Here is a 19,538-nt window from a genome sequence, read left to right as displayed (position 1 = left end):
AACCCTCAAAGGATTCATAAAGAAAAAAGAGAAAGGGAAAGTAAAATCAGTACCCTGGGGTGCAGTAGCTGAGGTAAAGAGAATATTCACAGATGAGATGGAGGAGGAGCTTGCCAAACACTTGAAACAACTAGCTGACCAGTTCCATGGCCTTGCTCCAGTTAAGTGCTGTGAATTGGCATTTGAATACGCAGAGAAAAACAATATCCCTGTCCCTGCCAATTGGACAGAGAAACAATGTGCAGGTAAGCTAGGGTGTGCAAGAGATTACATGAATCATAATAATCATAAATGTGCTTAACTGACCAATCCCCATGATTCTGTTACTAGTCCGATATTAGTTTTAGAATGTGTGGTTGTCAATCTAGCTGTCGGGATTTTAACTATTACAACATGTGTTGTTATGGTAGTTTTAAAGTGGAAAAAGTAAGTGGTCTAGTGTCCCACTTTACCCCGTAGCCGGGGTAAAGTGGGACACTAGACCACTTTTTTTAAAACAATCATATTTTCACTGCCCTTTGTCCTGAAGACATTCTGATAATTTCCATTGCTAGAAAACATCCTGAATTAATGGGAAATGTGTACATTTGACTGATATATCATTTTAGCTCGCCTAGAGGGGAGCAAATGTCAAAAATGTCCCACATTACCCCGCTCTCCCCTAGTTAGTAGTTAGGTTGCCCTGCAGGAAAGACCACGGGTTGTAAAAATCCTCAAACTGCACTGCATGATTTCCCGTCTAAAAATAACATCCTACTAACCCTAATCCCATTACATGTTGCCAGTGCAATGTTTGTAGCAAACAGAATAGGCCGTTTGCTTGGCTTATGGTGCTGCTTGTAGCAGGTTTCTTGAGGAACGCTCCTAGAAACAACTTACAACGTACAGACAGACAGTAACAAGATGTTTTCTCATTATACATGACAATTAAACTACACAACAGATATAAATTGCTGAAAAACAACAGGTAAAACATGGTGTGATGAAAGCAGCAGTGCAGAGGCCAGTGAGGAAATATAAAAAAATTCAGTTTTAAGTGAGGTACAACCTACAGAAGCCGTTCTCTGGAGGAACCATGTTTGGAAATTGTCGTGTTGGTCGCGTCACATCAAATAGTCCGAGCCCCGCTGGCTGTAGAGCACCCTTCATCTTTTTATTCAAAATGAATCAATATTGAATGCGTAGCTGTTCTTCATTGGGCTCCCAGCAAAATTAGTCAAGTGTTAAGTCAAACGAAATAACGGAAATAACACACACACACACACACACACACACACACACACACAAACACACTTCCTTAAACCAAACTACGACACCCTTGTTTGGAGGTGGGTACCTGTTCGGTGGCTGTTGATTTATGTGGCTGATAAGAAGCAATTCTTCACAGGCAGGTGGAGGTGGAGGCTCTGATGAGGGATGGAGGGTAGGAAAGTGCTAATTCTAAGAAAGCAAACACACACACACACTCTCACACTAACAAACATTAACTGATGACACTGTACAAAATAGACCTAATGACTCTCATTCATACATTATTAAAGCAACTATTACAATGACATTCACATCGACCTCCAAAGATGCTATTACATTACAGAACCATGATAATAAGCTGCTGTATTCATCGATAGCATGGTGTTTGTATTTACAGTGCGTGTGTGGGTGTGTCATATTCATGAGCAGAGCAAATGCATTAGTCAAGTACAGCCTGACTGAATTTTAAATGAGAGATTCAGGTTTAAATGAAAAAATATATATATAAGATATCTTAGAATAAATAACATATTTGATTAGGATCCTTATCATCTGATTATTAACTAGTAGGGATGAATGTTTGTAGTAAGCAGAATTTGTTGCAGTATTAAACTCACAAAAATGTAACAAAAATATGTTACACTTGAGAAAAGTAAGGCTCAAACATATAAAGTATAGGTTTGTGAACATGAAATATAATAGTGTGCCTAAATCATTAAATCTTAGAACAAATCTTCATTTTACATTATCTGCAATTTACCCGTTTGCAATATGATCCAGAGAGAAGCCATTTTTCGCTTTTATTCATGTCAACAGATGAAATTACATTCTTTTAAAAAAGCATTTTCAGAACATATCTTCATATATTGGGTATTCTGCAACTTTTTGACTCAGATAACAAACTCCAAAATGGCCAAATCATATCTAGCAAGCATTCATATAAAGCTGTGTTCTTAGCCACCAAACAACTGTTAGAACATTCAATCTGGATAAGTTCTCATAAATATCTGGCTCTTTTGTTGCTAAATGCTCTGCTATGTTCACAAGCAGCTCCATGACAGTGTCTGTGTGTTTGCTGCTGAGCCAGTGGTGAACCAGTCACTGTCCAGTGACAAACTGTATGCAGGTATCGGCCAAGTGCCGCATGACTGACTGAGGTTACACTAGTGTCAGTTGACCACTGCTCTTTCAAACTGAATTAACACCAACAACCGTTTTTTACAGGCAGTTTTGTCATTTAGTGCATCTGTTAACTCACTTCTCGCACAAATAAAGTAACTTTGTGGACAACACTAGTATAGGACGATCAGACGTACATCCCACCTCTGCACCTGCAGAAGCAGCGGTTTGATACCCACACAGAGGCTGTTCGATGAACAGAATAAGAGTCTGTTGCTACTCAACTCTATCACTGAGTGATCATTCAACTTGTAAATAAAGCCAAAATCCCACAACAGTCATTGTACTCCACACGGTCTAGAAAAGTGACTGTGGGTGATATGTCGTCTCAATGAGCCTTGTGTGGTGTTGTTTCCTTTGACCAACAACAGACAACAGAAACAATTACAAACAGTGAACATCTTTATGGAAAACGCAGCTGTTATGACTGTTTATGTGAGTGCAGAGAGTAGGAGAGAAGAAAACAGATAAAGGTCTGTAACCAGCTGACACAAGGGAGAATGTTAATACAACACAGTGATGAGATGAATATGTTTATTAGCAGATTTGAACATTGACCAAACACTGACCAGCTAAACACTAAGATTTGACCTATACTCTTGTTTTGTAACAGCTGCCTGCTGTTATTTGAAAAGAAGGATGACAAGTGTTGAGCATAAACTAAATCTAAACTCAAAACAAAACAAGGAGCTGATAGAAACGATAAAAAACATTAGTGCAGAAAAATTAACCACAGGAGTTTTGTGTTGACTGGAAAAGTGTGCAAAATGGGTCTGATCATCTCAGATAGAAAATATCAATGAACACAGTAGAATAAATATTTAAAGAATATATCAGGAGAACACACTATACCACAATGCTCTACCAAATTGTACACACTCATAAATATAATCTACTAAATATGTTGTATTTAGTAGTATGTCCCTGACATATGTGAAGACATCCCAAAATGTAAAATGCCCCCTACCCGTACCACATCCTTCCAACATGTTTCATAGTGTTGCTAAATAACAAACAAACAAACATAGATGACAACATAACTTCTTTGGTGAAGGCTCTAAAGAAAATATATTTTAACCTAGTTATAATACAATAATACTTGAGTGGTGCTCAAATGTTTTTTTCCTTGTTTCATTAATAAGCGCAGCTATAAATACATTAGTGCAGTGTTATGTTAATATACTTATTATTGAAAGCTTTCCAGAAACAAAATGTTATCTCTGGACTTTCTGTTAATTTTACATGACATCACATTTAAATGCACCGTGTGTCCATGCTGCTGCCTCTAGCACAAAGCCACAATATAAACAAGTCTCAACACACGGTGGCTCAGGCACCTTATTCTCTTAAATGTCACAGCAGTGCAGGCTAGGAAATATAAAACATCTCACACACACACACACACACACACACACACACACACACATGCCCCCTGTTACAAATGTATAGCGTTACTCCAGTGTGTTCGTGTGGCCTTTTGCAGGCGTCCTCAGAGACGTGGCATTGACAAACCTACAAACAGTAATTGGGCCATTATAACTCCCTGCGATGGTATTGATTCCTCTGTTTTAGGTGCAGGCGGGTAATGGGAGTCTAGACGGAGGGGTTCATATTGCAGGCAGTGGGGCCTGTGTAGTATTAGATACAGTAATCTAGATGTTGCTCATGATTCACGTGGGCTGTTTTGTGTATTTCAGGTCTATTAGAAATGATTTAATTTAGTAGCACATTTGAACCCGTATCACACAGTGTTTCTCTGTGTTGAGAGCAGGTTCTTTGTGAGCTGCTTTTTCAGGATGGAGAGATGCGAGGGATACACGTATAGAAGGAGGAGAACTCCAGATGGAGAAGGAAGAAGAAATCATGTAGATGGAGACTTCTCTTCCCCAGTCCAATTATCGCCAGAGCTACAAACTAATCCCAGCAGCTCAGCGACTACGATCTCTTCCAGGTTGCCGCTCAACTTTGAAAATCCTGTCACCTGGAGAGCAGAGAGCAGCGAGGGGGATCTTATCGGAGCCTTGCTGCTGATCAAAATCAAATATTACTGAGGCTGGGTTTCCATGGCAATAACATGCTGCCCTCGCCATGACATTTGGGGGTTCAGCTGTGAAGGAGGCACCCACCTGCCTTCCTCGTCTGTCCGCCTTCTCGGTCCAGACGTGAGCTGAATAGATGAGTAAGCAGCATCTTGACCACCCCGGTCTCCTTGTGTGAATCTACAGAGTTGTGTGCACAGCTCTCCTATGGAACAGGGCGCACAGCAAACACCCTCCCTGTGCAGCAGGATGGTGTGGGTCCACAGAGAAATGCTGAGGCCATCGATTGCTTTCTCCACGGGGGCACCATGTGCAACCTGTGAGCCCACAAAATGTCAATGGATATGAATTGTGTAAAGAACTCTTGATCCCCTAATTCAATATTGTAAAGCTCCACAAAAGGTCATACTGTATGGTAAAATAACACAGTAATTTCAGCGAGCTCATATTACATCTTTCACCTTTATTCCTTATTTTATATTACTTTTATGGGTAGTAACATTACATGAGCAAACTGCACCACAGAGGGAACACAAACAAATACAAAAAACCTGCTGCTTCTATAGATCACACAATCAAATAAAAAACTGGACGTCTGCCCAACTAATACTTTTATCCAGCTGTTTGAAAATGTGATGGTCAGACATTCTTATCAAACTCTCTGAAAGACTCACTATAAACGTACTGAACACAGTCTGACTCATCAGATGAACACCGTGGTCTTTCAGCACCTCTTCCAGGTTTCTCCTCCTCTTCTGCTTCCTGCCAGTTTCCATTTTATTAAAACCCATCTCTACGGGAAAAAACACCTCTGAGCTGTAACCTACACGCTGAATATGAAAGGTTCCGATGAGTATTGAGATTATGAGATCAAGAAGTTTTTATTTGACTTTCAGTGGTATTTTCTCCACGGTGAATTAACCATTTTAATGATGGTGCTCTCCTCCGACACAGTATTACAGGGGCACCACACAAAACAATAGTGATATGTTAAAGTAATATAAATATGGCAGACTGTGGAAACAGGTCCGGATATGTGAGAATACAAGCCGAGCAACATTAAAAGTACGAACAACTCTAGTCTCTCTATTGGAAATTCATATCTGATGTCAAGAGCATGTATTGTTTTATCCTCCAATATAAGACAACCCCCAGTTTGATTTAAATGGAAATCACAAAGAGCTGTTCAATCCCTCATCTAGAATTTTTTTTTGCAATTTTAGCGTTAAAATACTTCCTTTAACCACCAACTAAGTACTTTAGATTTCCTTCTACTCCTTTTCTTCCACCAAAGTTGGTAACCAGCTAGCCCCAGCCCATCCGGCCTTCTCATCACTTTCTGAAAGCCAGTGTAGAAGAAAATATATGACTACTCTTCTTGTTGTTTTCTTAATGCACCCAGATCCACTTCCTTTAGTCTGCGTGAGACAAACTGTTTCTACTTTAATTATGTGTAAAACACTGAACTAACTCTCCCAGGATGGTGACCTGCCTGAAAACTGTCTTGCCTTACATGTGTATTAAATTTGCACGAAGAAACACCTGAAGAAACAAAAGAAAACGATAGTGCAAAATGCAATGGTGCAAATACACACAGTGTTTGCTTTGCAGCCCTTTGATTTCATATAAACTGACCTCATAAGTCATGAAGTGAAGAACTCCTTGAGCCACAAACCGTAACAAATAGGGTCAGTGTGGGATCACAAGTTTTCAAAAGTCGTCCCTATAGAATTGTTTTGTCTGTTTCTGCAGCATCTTTTTCAGGGGGCTTTCTTGCTTATTTTTACTCATGTTTTTTTTTACAGGGTATTGACTTCAAGGGCCACCATACAGAACACCAGGGGAACCCTCCCTTTCCCTCGTCATCCCATGTCTACGGGTTTTTAACACTCCATCCCACTGCCTTCCCACCTTCTGCCTGCAATATTCATCTGGGAGAGTGCTGTCATGATGAAACACGCATTTTAATGCTTACAAGAACACTGCCCCAGGCTCTTTTCACAGCATCAGTCATCTACAATCAAATCAAAGCTGCTTCAGAGGGCTGAGGACGTATGAACAGGCCACGTATATATTTATACGATATAACAAACCGAGAGAGAAGGAAAAACATTTAGAGATGGCTGCTCTGCTGTGAGCAAACATTGCGGGTATCGGCTCAGTGTGCTGATGATCCAGTTTTGACCCTCCGCTCTCTGGTCCTTTGTTTCGTCTGTCGCAGATGTTTCTGCCTCTGTGCGCATGTGTGTGAGGGAGAGAGTGTGCGGGAGGATTTCCACCGTGGTCTACTGATCTCCTCGCTACATTAGCTCGGGTCATTCCAGTGATTGCTGCCAAAGCTGCCAGTAAACCAAATGAATGTGTGAGGAGGGGATGGAGAGACACGGCCTGCATATATTTACAGGCCACAAGCACAACAGTACAGAGAGGGGAAAATGACTCCAGCGGTAAAAACTGTAACTGTACGAGAATCACAGAGCATCACAATGTATTTAAAGAGCTTGGTGGAGGGTGTCTGTTGTTTTATTTTTTGATTTATAAATCAGACCAGAGAACAAAAGGATTCAATTAGTATTCATCTGCTGAGCATCTTATCGACCAATCGTTTAAGCATTAGTCAATCGACTAATTTGCAATGAATTTGACTATTAATCGAATTGATAGAATAGAATTAAATCGATTTATTACATATGTATGTACACACAATGTACATATAATATGCAACAGAATATGGAAACAGATTTGGCACATATATATATATATGCATTGCATATAAAGTCAACAAATAAGAAAACCAAACAGGGGTCATTATAAACAATAAATACACACCTACATATATGTGGCAGTTGGGTAGTTCTGTGAACAGTATATTGCACTGAAACAAAGATATTGCACAGTATTTATTTGCACTATCCCAGAGACTAGTGAGTCACTTGAATGGGTGAGCATCAAAAATGATAAAAACATGAGCAGATTGAAGCATCTCACAAGAGAAGACTTGCCGCTTGCTTTGTCAAATATCGTATTTTGTTTTAAGATTTACGGACATTAAAAGAAGTCACCTCCAACTCCAATCAATAATGAAAATGAAAAACCTGGGGTGATGCATACCTAGCGTGTGCACTGTATACATTTTATGCACTATTTTTTGATAAATTTAAGTTAATTTTTTTTTTAATTGTCTTACTTCTTTAGTTATTTGTGTTTTTCAAATCAGTCCTTACATTCTTGATTATTTTACACACACAGACTTGAGTGCGGGTCAGGTCGTAATTTTCTGTCCGACCGAGCCAAACAAGCACGTGCATCCCAAAAAATCAAATAGGTCGCCCAGCCAACGAGATCGAACCCCTACATCATTTCAAAAATATTTTAGCCACCACAACCTATTTGTAACAGGCATTACTTGCAAGAACAGGGAGCATAATGTGTTGTACTTTTATCTGTTAATAGAAACACACAGAAATGTATTTATAGCATTTATAGCCACGGAGAAATAAAACAGCCTCAAAGGTGGAAAAGCCTCAGTGTTTGATCATTTATGGACAGATGTGTCTTAAAGGTGGGGTTTTCCATCAGAGTCCTAAAGTCTCCCCGGAAACAAACGTGACTGGCTGCTAAAAATTCATAGAGGTTTAGGGTTATTAATTAATGTGATTCCTGCACCTCTAATCCTGGGGAAGGTGATTAACAGTAGCCTGATAGGTGGAGGACGAGGCCTTCAGCTGCTCCAACGCTGTTCTAAATCTACAACTCTCAGGGAGACACCGACAGACGCAGTATTCACAAGCATCTCTGTCTCAACCACTATCTATCAATCATGTGACGAAGAAGGTTTTTACTTTATGAATCTCTTTTAAAAACTTTTTATCCCACAGCTACGAGCTGTAATTATTGATTTACACAGTGGGAGATTTATTGTAGCTTGTGGCTCTGTTTTGTGAATGCTCCGCGTTAAGGTTGTTGGAGGCTGAGCATGCAAGAGAGGAATCCTCCACCCTCCACTTTATTCAATGTCATGTAAGTTTTTGGAGAACCAAAAAGCATCTCCACCGAGATGAATTATTCCTCGCTGTGGATCCGCACTTTGATTCCTCCCTAATCGAACTGAGTCGGGCTGCACAGAAGTTCTCAGGCACAGAACAACACATGCATTTTTCATAAAAAGACGGATCATGGAAAGCAGTTCGGAGTAGGATAGCAGTGACATATTTTGCGCTGAACACACCATGCATATTTCATAACAAAAAATGTTTTCTCTCCACCAGCTTTGTCGATGCACGGACTCGAGAGGGATGCAGGGCTGTTCCCCCACCAAGAAATGTGAGAAAGTGGAGGTATTCATCTGAGGCTCTGGTGTTAACCATTTGTTTTTGTACGTGCATCATGAATCTAAATCGCAACAATTTAAAAATCATGTAGCCAGAAACAATATTGCATTATTGATGTTAATATTTAATTTGTACTTTGCCTTAAATTATCAATGAACTATAATCAGCATAAACAAAACCACTCAAAAGAAAACAGTAATACAAAAGCACTAATGCCCTAAGTTTATGGGTTTTAATCCTGATTATTTTACCTAAAATCACTACTGCCATAGAGCACATTACATTTTATTACGCAGTAGCCTTAGGGGAAATATGAGAGTCACAGTAAATACAAATAATATTTTCTCTTTCAGCTTTCTTGTCTCTTTAGGAAAACACAATTATTATTTACATGTGTTAAAGCACTCGTCACTTAATATCTTATATGTTACTACAGTGATTTTTTCAACAAAGACATATAAAACTTAATAATACTGTGATTGTAATATGTTTTATTGAAATCAATACAGTTCATCAACTCACTGCTAATATACTTAAGCATGTGATTTATAGGTTCAGCTCCAAAAACCACATCTAATGACTTTCACTGCAGAGAGAAAGAGGCAGTTTTTGCTAATCTGACGCTAGGCTAGTCACATTGAAAATGATTGGCTCGTTAAGCTTTTTAGTTTTGCTCTGGCATAGATGACGTGACAGCTGCCCTAAAGTGAAGCCAAAACATCTTGATTGCCCCCTGGTGGTTGGATGCAATAAATGTCCTAAAACCAACCACCTCCATGTTAGTGGATGGGACATGGACCAAACAAAAAAGTAATGCATTACTGCACATTATCAGACTCAAGATGATGTCAAAAGCAGAAAAAAAACTATCTCCTATATGCAGAATATTTAGATTTTGTTTCAATGAGAGGAAGTGGAGACGCGTCGTTAATCTTCATTTACAGATCGTGATCTTTCACGATTCAATCTAGCCACTGCAACATTTCTAATTCTGTATTCATAAGATGCCAACTGATTAAATGATATAGTCTTCAACAGAGAAGGAAAAAGTAAACATTATTTTGCGCAGCTAACAATAAAAGTTTCAATATCAAACCTTAGCATGTTGTGTAAAATTGTATCGTTTTGGTAAATGACCAAACAGCAAATAACGGGATAAAATGACAATGTTTTAGATTAGGTACATAAAATAATCCAACAGAAATATTAAAAACAATACTCACAATTGGTCAAAACAACTGATTGGTGCTGGATAAAATATTTGGATTGTATCTGTGCTCAACTGACCCTAACAAATATTTATCTTTTCATATCTTGTGATACAATGGATTAGGGTATTTGTAATGTGCTTCTCTGCTGTTAGGAAAAACATGTGGTTGTTATGTTCTGATCTGTGTTGTTTTGTATGTGAACTCTTATAGTATGATAAAGGTATAGTTCTCCCAAAAAAGAAAATTCTCTCATTATCTACTCGCCACTATGTCTATGGAGTTGTGGGGGAAGTGTTTGAGTCCACAAAACTCTTTTGGAGTTTCAGGGCTAAACAGTGTTGCAGCCAAATTCAATATAATTGAAGAAACTCTTGATCACTTCTTCAAACGTAAAAATCAACAGAAAAAAAACATGTCATGCCTCCATGTGGTGTCACCCTAGTGTCCGTAAACCCCAGAGATTCAATATCAACTGAAAACTAGGTCATTTACACCAAGTTTTAGCCTAAATGTCCTGTTCTGCTCGATTTGAATGTCGGGGTGGAGAAGTTCAATTTGTGTACTAATACTGTACATTAATAATCACTTTAATGTCCTCATAGAAACAACACAAGTGGGTGGGGAATAAACCACTTATCAAGTGTTAATACACTGCTGATGTTGACAAAGCACTTGATATCAAAAAGTCTAATTCTGGTCTTTCCTGGTTACAGCAGGTGGGTTTTAATCTTTGAAGGGCGGCCTAATCACGTGCACACATTTACATGTATGTGAAGTGCATTGCCGTACTTATATTACAGTAAATTCCCCTCTGCCGGCAGTGCTACACAATCGCTCCCCATCATCTTTCAGCTGTCATCTGCTGCAGTTTGTCACAATCCCCAGCATCCCAGTGACTCGCCGGCTGACAGCTCTGGGGCCCCACTGAGGGGCATCAAATGGATTGGGAGCACAGCGATGTGTGCCAAATTGAACGGCACACACTCGTTTGTGAAACATACATTTTCAAATAAAAATTGACAAAGAAGTTTAATCTCCATTCAGGGAGCGGCTGAGGCGTTGTCACAGGAGAAAATTAATTGTTACCCGCTCAGCGACGGCGTGTGACAGGTTTTGAATAGGCTGGATAATGGCTTTATCATCTCCCCGTGAAACAGTCATATTGAAACAAGTGACAAGCGGTGCAACAGGAAGGGCACGCGAGCTACAGATAACGGACGGGTTGGAGGAGAGGAATCGATGGAATCACGTTTAAAACAGCACAGGCATCATCTGACAAGGCGTCCATTTTCAGCGTGTTGACAAGTCTCCATAATAACAATGATAAGATTTCACAGCTGCCAGAGACAAAAGACTGAGACACGGTGATGGTTGGCGGAGAGAGGATGGCTGGGAGTATTGGATTTCTGTGCCACATGACTCTAATGCATCACATTACAGAGCGAGTCCACATAGATTTGGTTCAAAGTGAGTATCAGGTCATAGAGAAATGCATTAGAGAGACTCCATCAGCTGCTTGTGTCTGCCTTCAAAAGCTCCTTGAGAACACTCCATTTCAAAACTGGATCTCAAACTAAATTAACTTATTCCTCTAAATCTGTATAGTTTTAAGAGTAAAATGATGTATTTATTTTATCTAAATGTTGTACATCAAGGCATATTGTACTTCTACTTTTATGCTTTGATAGATCATCAGAAAAAAACCACCTTCCATTCCACATTCACACCAGTGCAGTCGCACACATCCACCAATCCTTTACTACCACAGTCTTCCTGAGTTCAATGCATATTGAGTTTACACTGGTATTTAGGATTTTAGAAATTACCTAACTAACTGCAGTGCCACCCGTATACATTAGATGAAAGCACTGTATCAAATCGGGTTAAAAACTCACTTGAGCACCGTGTGGAAAAGTATAGCCGTCAGCAGTGCAGGTGCCGACTGCCTGAAACTAATTTTCTGAACCAACAAGTCTGCAGCGCCCTGGCTCTGTCTAATTTTTTTAAATAAGATAACATCAGTTTCATGAGTTTTGTAGCCTAAATACAGTCGTCGGACAAAGAAAGCTAAGGTTACAAAGTTATTTGACAGTCACATGACTTATTGTCACAACTGCTAAGTTTCCAGCTTCAAACATTTTAAATTTGTCTCGCTGATCTCTACTACTAAACCTTTCATCGTAAAGATTTGGCAAAGCAAAGTCTGTGGGTAGATCAGTTTCGAGTTTGGCGAGATGACGTTTGATGTCCCAGACAACCTCTGCAGTCTCTTTTAGCCACTGGTTAGCAGCCAGCTTTTTTCGAGTCATGCATGTCATGTAGAATAAAAGAGTTTTCATTCTATTATAATTTTATACAATCAATTCAGGCCTCTAACCCCCCAGAAAACACACTGACTTCACTGACAGGGGAATGCAAAGTGATAAAAAGGTATTTGCAGGATTTAGGAATCATTCTTACACTTGACAATTAATGTAAACACCAAACTGCAACCTGAATCCAGAAGAACGCTGAAGTGACGATTGGCTCTCTCTGACTAAAGACTCATTATCAACAATATAACAATAATTAATTGTGAACGTGCATAAAAAACATCAACAGCATTATCACATTAGGCCAAAGACCACTTTTTGATTCAATCATTTTTCAGATTTACCGTGTGAAGCCTGCAACTTAATATTTTAGGAAGACATTAATGCTGTACCCTGTTTAAATCTTGCATCGAGGATTATCATGGTACTTTGTCCTGGACTCGTGTGGCCTGAAAATGGACAACAACCAATACTCGTGATGGTCAAAGCAGGTCCTTCTGAAACGTCCTGGTTCTTCAGTCCAAATAACTGGAAGGTTTGTCACTCTGATTGTTTTACAGAGGTTTTGGGAGCTGCCTGTGTGGAGCTGAGCTGGTTGTGTTAAGTCCCTTACAACGTGAATACAATCTATATACAATTCCATAAAGGAAACCATTAATTATTTACTGATCAGTTTTTCCGGGTTTATGTAATTATTGCCCTTTATCTAATGATTGTGTATCTTTATGACATTTTGGGGTCTCGTTACAACATCCGCAAGGTTTCTACTTAAAAAATGTTGTCTTTAATGGATAATAAATGGAACAACGAACACAAGCATCATTAAAAAAATATGATATTACTGATGTTTTTTTTTTACTGTCATTTTTGTGACATAATTTTGAGGCAGGAGCTCCTTAGACCAAAGAAGAACAATTTAATGAGCAAGAAGAAATACAATGTGATGTTAATGGTTCATTATTAAAAAAAAAGAGACTACTTGAGGTAGCTTGGTTCGTCTGAGCCGACTGAATAGGACCTGTCAGTCAAAGGATCACAATAACATATTCTTTACATGCCGAGGTATCAACTGGATTCAAAGGAGTAGTTTTGATGTCAGTGGCATCAATCCATGTCGACAGCCGACCTGAAAATACATGAGCGGCTCTGCCTCATTCCTATTCCCCTGGAGTTTCTCTCTCCTGGGCCAGAAGATTCGACTCAGGCATCAAGAATCAGCCCATGAAAACATAATGAGCAAACACGGCAGTAAAGAAAGCCTGATAGACGAAGGATTGGGGGATTCGGTGCAGCACACGGTCCCACCACACACTTCAAAGTAAAGCACCCTAACCCCGGAGAAGTCTCTCTCCCTTTCCTCCTCTCAGCTTTAAATACTGCAGCAGCATCCCCCCCCCCCCCCCCCCACACACACACACCCCGCCCTCTTCCTCTTCTTCTTCCTCCTCCTCCTCTTTCTCACCCTCCAATTAAAGGTCTCTGCTCTGTTCCTTGACAATAACCGTAATGTGGTGCAGCTTTTCAGTTTATTTGCAGCCCGAACAAAGACACAACTCTCATATATGAATTGTAGATGAACTCATTCCACATTCAATTGACCTACACAGTTACACAAGGACATTGTTTAGCGGAGACAATAACCTAGTTTTTTTTTATGCATAAAAGAATAGTGCACTAGGTTAACGACAAACATAACTTTCTTCTTTTTTTTTTTATTAAATGACATCAAGAGAAGAGAAACGATGGCTCTAACTGCCAATGAAACCCTGGGGGGATGTTGCAGCTCCAGTGAACAGGACTAAGGGCCCCATCATTGCCAGAAACCATTACCCGCTGCCGCCGCTCCGCTGCCGCGGCCTCCACCATGGAAATGAAATCAGCAAAATGGACGGTAATTTGATTGTCCTCCTTTGTCCTCAGACCTCTCAGTCCTGATTCTTCAGCACAGGTCCTCTGATTTGACAGGGATTATTAATTAGCAGGGGATTTGGTGTCCTTACAGTAGTTGACATACGTCGGCCTGATGGGTCATCGTGGAGTCCACAATGTGCTGACCGCTGACATGGCCGACTCGTCACATACAGACAGTGGTGGAAGCAGTTCTCAGATTCTTATTGTCTTTACTGAGGTCAAAATGACCTGCATTTAAAATATCATTTAAGTAAAGGGGTTCTTAAAAACCCTTTAAATAGAGGAGATGGCAGAATTTACATTAAACATAAGAATAATGAATGGACATACAGGTATAGTCCGTCTATGGTATGTTAAAGGGTTAGAAACCAGTGCATCTATCAACTTGTTAATATCCAGTTTGATCTAATTAATAATACAGTGATATATTACATTACATTTATTATCCCTGTATTAAAAATGCAATAGATACAATATTATTAAAGCGTAAATTAACTAAATGTAAAAGCAACCGATTGAGATAATCACTACCTCTGCCCAGGAGGTTTATATTTTATCTGTGTTTGTCTGTGTTTTATGTTTGATTGTTTGTTTGTCTTTTGTCTGTCTATAGCAGGATTAAGCAAAATGTGTACATCTGAAATGTTTTCAGGTGAATTTATATATTTTCTTTATGGTATTTGAAATAGATTTTTTTCCCCATATAGTATTCAGTATTTGTACCTTAGAAAAGTACCATAATACCAAGTAGAGGATAATACATTTTTTAATCAATGCATTCTAGTTAAAAAAAAAAGTATTATTAAAAGAGGTTTTAGGGTTAAAACCCTTTAAAATGTACCAAATCATGAAAATCACCATTAAACTCTGTCCTTTAATGAAAAGTTAAGCTCTCGGTGTATGTTAGTTATTATTTGGCGGCCGTGGCTGAGGGGTAGAGCGGTCGTCCTCCAACCTGAAGGTCGACAGTTTGATGTGCATGCCGAAGTGTCCTTGGGCAAGATGCTGAACCCCAGATTGCCCCTCATAGAACAAAAAAGTGCTGCTAATAGATGAACTGTATGAATGTGTGTGTGAATGTAAGTGTACTGTAAAGAGCTTTGAGTGATCATCAAGACTAGAAAAGCACTTTATATATACAAAACAATTTACCATTTCACTGTAATACTATTACTTGTAACTGTTTACTTCTACTCAGTGGTTGTTGCTTTTAGTAGAATTTAGTACTTCTCTACCACTGCAGAGAACCAGTACACACCTGATCATAACCAGACCCACTGATTTTGTAGGTCACCCACCAACACCTCTGATTCTGTCTGGTAAAGATGGCAACACTATTCCTGTCATCACATGCATGCACCAGACTCTTAATTCTGAGGCTGATGTTAGCTCATATACCACAGGTGAGTCATGTTTCAGCGTGTGTAAATTCACACAGTAACACAAGAAGCGAGGCCTTTACAAAGTGGAGCCAAGTGTAAGAAAAGGGAATTTCCAAGTCCCAAACCACCTTCAAAAGGATTTTTATATGCAGTGTCTGTGCAGATCATGAATTATCCATGATTGCAAAATAGATCCCTTGCTGTAGCTGCACTGCATGTTATATTGGTATGTAAAATAATGCGAATGATCCACAGAAATATGTATGAATATCAGCCTTGGTTCAGTCGCTGTTTTTCACTGCACAAATTAGCTCTGGAGCTTGTTTCCTGGGACAGTCAAATGTCAGAGTAGTTTGGTTAAATGAGGAGTTTGCATCTTTCATAGAAGCATAATTGTTCTCGAAATGGAACCTCATTATTGATTAATCTTTCTCAATCATTTGGGCCGTAGAAAATCTGAAAATATAAAAAAAAAAAAGCACTTTGAAATCTTTCAGTCCAAGATGACCTCAGCTAGTTTGTTTGTTTTGTTTGTCTGGTGCAACCAACTCTCCAAAATCCAGATCAATGTGACTGTTAGATTGCAGAGAATGTTTGGCTCTTTTTGTTCAAAAACGTATGAGATGATTAATCAATTATCAAAATTCTTGCAGATTAATTATCCCCAGATCGACTAGCCTTTGCTGCTCTAATTCATTGTATTTCGTAGTTATTATGTAGCATGCTTCAGTGCATGTTCCCCACACCTAAACACATCCCCAGCACTATAATGAATGTCCATTAATCCTCTGGAAACCAAAGCAAACAGAGAAAAGCACTCTCTCAAGCCTGACAGGCGAGGCATTGGTTGCTGGGGAAACGAAAGACAGTGATGGCCGACACCTCGGGGACTGGGTGGACTGATGGGTAGCGAGGGGCTGTGTCAGTGTTTGTGGGTCTGTCGGTCCGTGTGGAGGAAACGTGCGTTGTTAATGAAAGACTGAGGGGTGGAGGGGGAAGGGGGGGGTGAATGAGCAGAGGAGGCAGTGTTAAGTCATCCTAGTGGATGGATGCATCTTCCACAGGGGGAGTGACAGCTTCAGCTCGGGGCCTTGGGAGGGTGGTGGGTGTGTGGGGACGGCGCCGTGCCAGACGGACAGATGTTTGGATGAGCCACCGTGAGCACGTCTCAATACTCTCATGTGGGACAATTGCTTTCATCATGGATTCATCTGCCATCACATCTTCAGAGCTCTTGTCTTGTTCGGACAAAATTCCAGGTTACCAAAAAAAAAAATGTTATGACAAAGAGAGGCAAGAGATCTGAGAATCAAAGGGTATTTGACCTTGCTTCAAATGTGACTGAGACTATTAATTGACTAGTTATCTGTCACTTTTCTGTCCATCAACTGCTCATTTAATTATTTCCACTCTAACCTCAAATTCCCTTAGTCAATAAATTAAATTAACTGGCAGCTATTTGGATTATTAATTTTCCAGTCAATCATGATATTTATTTGAATGACCCAATATTGATTCTTAAAATCTTTGATTAGAGGTTTCGTAATGGCTGCCACCCTTGGTAACAACAGGCCTGTGAACTGTGAGGTGAATATAGAGTATATGTGGACCTGCTGCAGTTTACTGGTCTGTCATGAAATAGGATGGTTACCTGACTCTGGTTATCTAGAATCTACAATTGTATGACAATCTGCAAAAACCTGCATCCAGCCCTGCACACTAAACATGCAAATAGTTATTGAAATAAAACCATAAGTAGATTAGATGAGAAATGTTTAATACTAATCAAAGAAAATTTATTTAAATGATTGTTATATTTAACTACTAATTCCAAAAACGTTTGTCTGTAGGTGGAACGTACATCTAGAAAACCATTCCTTTTATGGGCTTCACACTTGGCATGTGCTGATCTCCGTCATGGCAACAACATTCATAGAATCACTTCCTCTTTAACAATTTGTCTTTAAAGTAAAAGTACAGACCTCTGAAATAGTCAACATGTAAAGTATGAAAATCTGACAGCAGTTAAGTTAATCATTCAAACATATAAGCCCCACACATGAACAGTATTAAAGAAAATTCAGTTTCATTTTCTGAAAAATACAGACTCTAAAATCCTCACTGCAGATAAACCAGGCAGGATGAACACAATGTTTTCTCACTTCACTCTGCACCATAGACTGTTTATAAAAAGCTCTGCACACAACGTCCAGCATGCAAACAATAAACAGTGACAGTAGATTGTAGAACTGTTTGAGGAGGACTCAATCATGACAAGGAATAATTCTGAAGTATCTCCAAAGCATTAACACAGAACTAGAAAACAGCCCATTCCAAACAAACAGGTTCAGTTTTTAAAATGTGAAATAATCACTTGAGAATCAACTCCAGGTGTCGGTTAAGTGTAGTGAAGTAAAAACGTATTTGCTCCTAAATTGTTGTGAGCTTGCAGTAAAAACTTACATAAAATGGAACATTCCATGTAAAGCACAAGGTACCTCCAAAAAGTAGATACAGTAGAGTCCTCACAATCCTCACAATCGTCCCTGAAGATAAATAGTCGCTATTGCATTTAGTGATCAATGCAACAGTATCCGCCATGATGGATTCAGTATTTAGCCAGACCCAGCTGCCCCTGATAACCATCCTGGGTGTGTTTGTTTAAGGTCACTTATCTTAAGAGAGGGAGGTTCATCAAATATGTGATTAATAAATGTAGATTCAAGCTTTTATTAAAGGTTCAGTGTGTAAGATTTAGGTGAAAGGGATCTATTGGCAGAAATATTAAATAATCCTAGTTATGATTTCACTAGTGTGTTTCATCTCAATCGTACAAATTGTTGTTTTCTTATCCCTAGAATATGCCCTTTATATTTAAATACTTTATATTTACATCAGGAGCGGGACCTCTCTATGGAGGCTGACATGTTTTTTACAGTAGCCCAAACTGGACAAATTAGACACCCTTTGAGTTTTATGACAACTGCAGGCTACCACAGGTTCTCTTTCATGTTTGGAAGGGGAGGGTGAGGTGAGGGGAATTCAGCTGCAACATGCATTTTCACCACTAGATGTCACTAAAGTCTACACACTGAACCTTTAAGCTGTGGTAAAGTACTATTCATATCAACCATGGATATCCAATGTGATTTATTTATATGGTACAGGTTCAAAATTATTAACATATTTATATATTTTAGAGTTACCAGCTTGTGTAGCATATATAAAAACATCCAGGAACATGGTGCATTTCACACAAGGCCTCAATCACTGATAAAGTTTCAATTTAAATTGTTTTGATCAATTAAACCAAAAAAATGGTGACCTATATGCCACAATATTCAATGGTTCAATTCAAACTTTTTCAACATTTCAGAATATTTTCTTCTTTCCAGTGAAAAATATGGAAAAATGGATAAAGCCACTTTGTGTCTTTGGTACTCCTTTAATCAGTTGAAGATAAAACTAGTCAAGTTTCCATATAACAAAACCTCAATGTCTTTCACTTGTTCAAATGGACAATCACATGTTTTTCTTTAACTGTATACCATTCTACTATCTCTATTAATGTTATTATTACATTTTAATCTGGATTTCTTTTTTTATACCTTGCTTAACACATATTTAAGTACCTCTGTACTTATTCTTCAAGGCAACAGTGGCTGAGGCTCATGGGAATTTAAGAACTTAGACCAGCCCGCCAAAGTGACAAACAACTTGTGATTTCTCAAAAGCTAAGACAAAATGTAATGATAAGACGGAGTGTGGATGGTTCTCACACTGTAAAAGATGTGACTGGAAATGCTTAAATATAGCCTACTTAAAATGATTATGTACAATTGGTTAATGTTAACATGCAAGAACCAAAAATTAAGATGCAGATGGTTAGGGCCTTTTAGCATTATAATTGTGAAAAGGTCAG

At 39.0% G+C, this 19,538-nt stretch overlaps 1 protein-coding gene across 1 annotated transcript in view; it reads right to left on the bottom strand.

Annotated features, from left to right (window-relative positions):
- LOC128425183 (uncharacterized) overlaps positions 1-1,207 on the bottom strand; it is an 8,588-nt gene extending 7,381 nt beyond the window's left edge. The window contains exon 1 of the mRNA XM_053411711.1: positions 1,053-1,207. Within this exon, the coding sequence (XP_053267686.1) occupies positions 1,053-1,149 (97 nt within the window). The 5' untranslated portion in view covers positions 1,150-1,207. The remainder of the gene's footprint in view (positions 1-1,052) is intronic.
- Between the last annotated feature and the right edge of the window lie 18,331 nt (positions 1,208-19,538).

The sequence above is a fragment of the Pleuronectes platessa genome, chromosome 19, assembly GCF_947347685.1.
Source record: "Pleuronectes platessa chromosome 19, fPlePla1.1, whole genome shotgun sequence".
In the NCBI taxonomy this organism is placed as follows: Eukaryota; Metazoa; Chordata; class Actinopteri; order Pleuronectiformes; family Pleuronectidae; genus Pleuronectes; species Pleuronectes platessa.
Note: the sequence above shows the minus strand (reverse complement) of the source record. Positions and strands in the feature narration are given on the sequence as shown.